The following is a 3,427-nucleotide window of genomic DNA, read 5'->3' as shown; positions in this document are numbered from 1 at the left end:
AAAGAGGCGTGTCAGATTTCTAATCATACTGCCACCTCTGGCCGAAACACAAAACTGCGGCACTCTTCTGTTCCTTCTTGCAGCTCGATTTCATACTTGACAAGGTTTATTTTTTTTTATTTTTATTTTTTTTTTTTTACTTTCTTCCCCTTACATGGTAATATCATCGGTGTCTGAGTTGAGTTACATGCAGGTTGCTTCTGAGTATCAACCAAATCTATTAATCTATATAACGCTTCGATTTTTTGCTAGATTGGATCCATTTAACACACTTGACATCACTTGCGGAGAAACACTTGACATCACTTTCTGAATCAAAGTACATTCAGGGAAAATAGACTAAACTTCTGAGGTGTCAGTCTCCTCATCCAATTATGTTTGTTGTAAATGGTGAAACAAAAAGGCTACTGTAAAGATATTTGTTAATATAAACTTACTAAATGTCCAATTAATAAATATCCAAAGCTCCTGGAACCTAAGGTAAAGATAAATACTGAGCACAAAAAGAGAACCATGTGCCTTCTTATGTTTCCAACTCTCGGCTGACTTTAGGATCATAGAGAAGATCACAGCATGGCTGAATTTGATGTCTCTTTTACTACAGTGCTCATTGAGTTATAGCGAATGGTGTATCTCAACCTTCCCTGTTCTTTTGTAACTGAATAAACAATAAACCAGCAGTAGTCCTCTCTATATGTTCAATGTCGGTGTTTTATATCAAAGATAAAATGATGCCGTACTTGGTGACGGAAAGGTATTTATTGTTCACAGTGATAGGACTGTAAGTACATCTTATCATCACAGTTCTTTTGGAGCAGAGACCGTTTCTCTTCACCTTGGTGTATCCAACACTTGGCCACAAGTTCATCTCAAATCATAGCTGGTTTAGAAATATTTCCATGAGCATCTTCAGTTTTATTTCCCTCCTTTTTTCTTCGTCTGTCACTCATTCAGAAGCTTTGCCTTCATGGAAAAGCTGAATTTGTTGTCCTGGCGCATCCTGCTCCTGTGCTGTTGTGAAGCTCTGCTCCAATGGGCTTTACTTTGTCATGTTATCGTCCTGTTTTACATCATCCGTTGCCATCTTGTTTTCCTTTACACTTGAAGGCTTGGCCACTTGTAAATATCTGGAAAGAGTTTTAGTGAGAAAACCAATAAGAGTAGCATAAAAACCAGCATTCTTGAATTAATTTCAACCCAGACCTGTCAATTTTAGTTTCTACTTGGACACAAAGTTCTCCAGGTCTTATTGTATAATGTTGCAGATTCAGATTCTTTATGCAACAATGTTGCTGGTGAAGGTTCCTAGTCATCCAGGTCATAGTCATTCCAGAAAAAGAAAATTAAAAACAATCCGCTGGACTTAGTTTCCAAGTTTGAAGATGTTTCGCTTCCCATTCAGGAGGCTTTTTCAATTCAAAATGTCATAAATAGCGTTGAGGTGCTTTATACAGTAGTCCAACAAAGTCTTGTGTTTGTTTAGAAAACATGCAAATTAAAAAGGACGATCGGGTCCATCCCTTTAGAATGGGAGTCTTTGGTGCCTTTTGTTAGCCTGCAATGTCCCATACCTGTCTATGTCTCTGTTGTTTGGGAGGAGTGTGAAGGAAGCCATCTATGTTAAGAAAGAAAAACCAATCTTAAACAGAGGGGGTGGATTCAGATTTCAGCTTTTAAAATCCCTTTCCTCTATCAACACAACCCCAACCCCTTTACAGGGGAGCAGAAGACCTCGTCTATTCAGGTAGACCAACAATTCCCTTTAATGACCCCCCTTTCAGGGACATAGACAGGTATGGGGCATTGCAGACTAAGAAAGGAAGCCAAAAAAAACCCATTCCAAAGGTTTGGACCCGTTTGTCTGTTTCAGTTTGCATGTTTTCCAAAGGAAAACAAGTCTTTGTTGGCCTACGGTATAAAGCCTCAAACTCAACGCTATTTCTGAAATTTTGAATCTAAAAAGCTTCCTGGATAGAAACATCTTCAAACTTGGAGACAAAGCCCAGTGGATTGTTGTTGGGTTTTTTTTTTTTTTACTTTTTTGGAATTTAAGCTATATTTTAACAAATACAAAGATTGAGACTTTGGATTTTTACTTCAAGATCTCAATTCCAGTTGGCTAACCTGATCTGAGAACAACTTATATTGGGTCTTTCTTTTCTTCTGAGCCTTTGATAGAATCACTGTTGGATGCCTGGTATTATTCTGATTTTTTCTCTTACTGTTTTACTTTTTAGAGACTCCATGGGTCTCATTTATAAAGCTTCTGTATGCATAAAATGGGTCCTGTTATTTGTGTATGCCAACAACCATGCAAAGGCTACGATTTGTATGAATCCCTCATGCCAACTCTGCTAAATAAATGAGACCCCTGGTGATTTCCAACAAGTGAAGATGACACAAAGTATTCTTGACAGTTTTTAAATAAACAATGAGTAAACGAAGAACATTATATAGGTACACACTTTTGAGATCTACAAAAGAACAGCGCCAGTAACTGAGCAGCTGGTTTGGAAAAGAGAATATTGATGCTAAAGCATGAATGAAATACAGACTGTCCAATGCATCAGGCTAGCAGGATCTGGCTTTGAAAAAAATCTTTGTCTTCATACAGTTGTGCAAAAGGACTCACCAACCTTCTTAATTGTAAATATTGAAAATAACATAAGGAGGGCAGGTCTTAACAACAGCTTTTAAAAGACCAACTTGTCACATACAATAAATAAACCGAATCAGTGTCTAAGATGGTTTGTTAACCCCATGGTTTAACAGCAGACCAAGCAGTGGTTGAAGAAATATGAGTTTAGCCTTATAATATATCTTTAATTCATTCAAGTCTTTATGCATCACCATCACAGCAATTCAGATGGGTTTTAAACTGGATGTTGACTGGAAAGAACTTGAGTGTTATTTTTTTACTACCACTAGGAAACATCCAGCTTCCTTTTCCTACTTCCTTCCTTAGTGCCAGCAGTATTTGGACAGTACTTGTCATGTAAACTGTTGCCGCTCTTCCACTTTGGCCTAAGAGTCCCTACATATTCAGATAGAATAATAGATTGCAAGGCCCTCAGATGTATGTAGATTATGGTTTTAAAGTACAGCCAAGTGATCAACCCTCCTCCTTCCTGCTACATTGTTGATGTTAGGTGCTGTGATGTACTGGATCTCTCAAAAAGTTCCCAACCTTGGTCCCATGTGTCCTAAATTCCTTTGGTAGTCCTGCTATTCCTAGCAACTTTGCAAACCTAAGTCATGCTACCACATTGCTCTGAGAGATGAGAATCTGTTCTAAATAAAACAAAATTTCCATCTCTTCTATTGTCCTGTCATATATTTAATGTAATGTTCACCTGCTCTCCTGACTGTTACTATTGTAACAACTGTTTACATGCATCTTGCACTACTAACTTTGACTGCATATTGA

The 3,427-nt window shown here is 37.7% G+C and overlaps 1 protein-coding gene across 3 annotated transcripts in view; it reads right to left on the bottom strand.

The window, feature by feature from the left end:
• Window positions 1-534: 534 nt before the first annotated feature.
• The window catches only part of LOC107101406 (5'-AMP-activated protein kinase subunit gamma-1-like), a 21,112-nt gene continuing 18,219 nt past the window's right edge, over window positions 535-3,427 (bottom strand). The window contains exon 14 of one of the 3 annotated variants that reach the window (XM_015400304.1): window positions 535-1,127. In XM_015400304.1, coding sequence (XP_015255790.1) covers window positions 1,040-1,127 — 88 coding nt within the window. In that variant the 3' untranslated portion in view covers window positions 535-1,039. The remainder of the gene's footprint in view (window positions 1,128-3,427) is intronic. The other 2 variants (XM_015400306.1, XM_015400305.1) reach the window with 2 other exon arrangements.

This window comes from Cyprinodon variegatus, unplaced genomic scaffold (genome assembly GCF_000732505.1).
Source record: "Cyprinodon variegatus isolate N-32 unplaced genomic scaffold, C_variegatus-1.0 Scaffold1092, whole genome shotgun sequence".
NCBI lineage: Eukaryota > Metazoa > Chordata > Actinopteri > Cyprinodontiformes > Cyprinodontidae > Cyprinodon > Cyprinodon variegatus.
The sequence above is the reverse complement of the archived record's forward strand: the minus strand, read 5'-3'. Positions and strand labels throughout refer to the sequence as shown.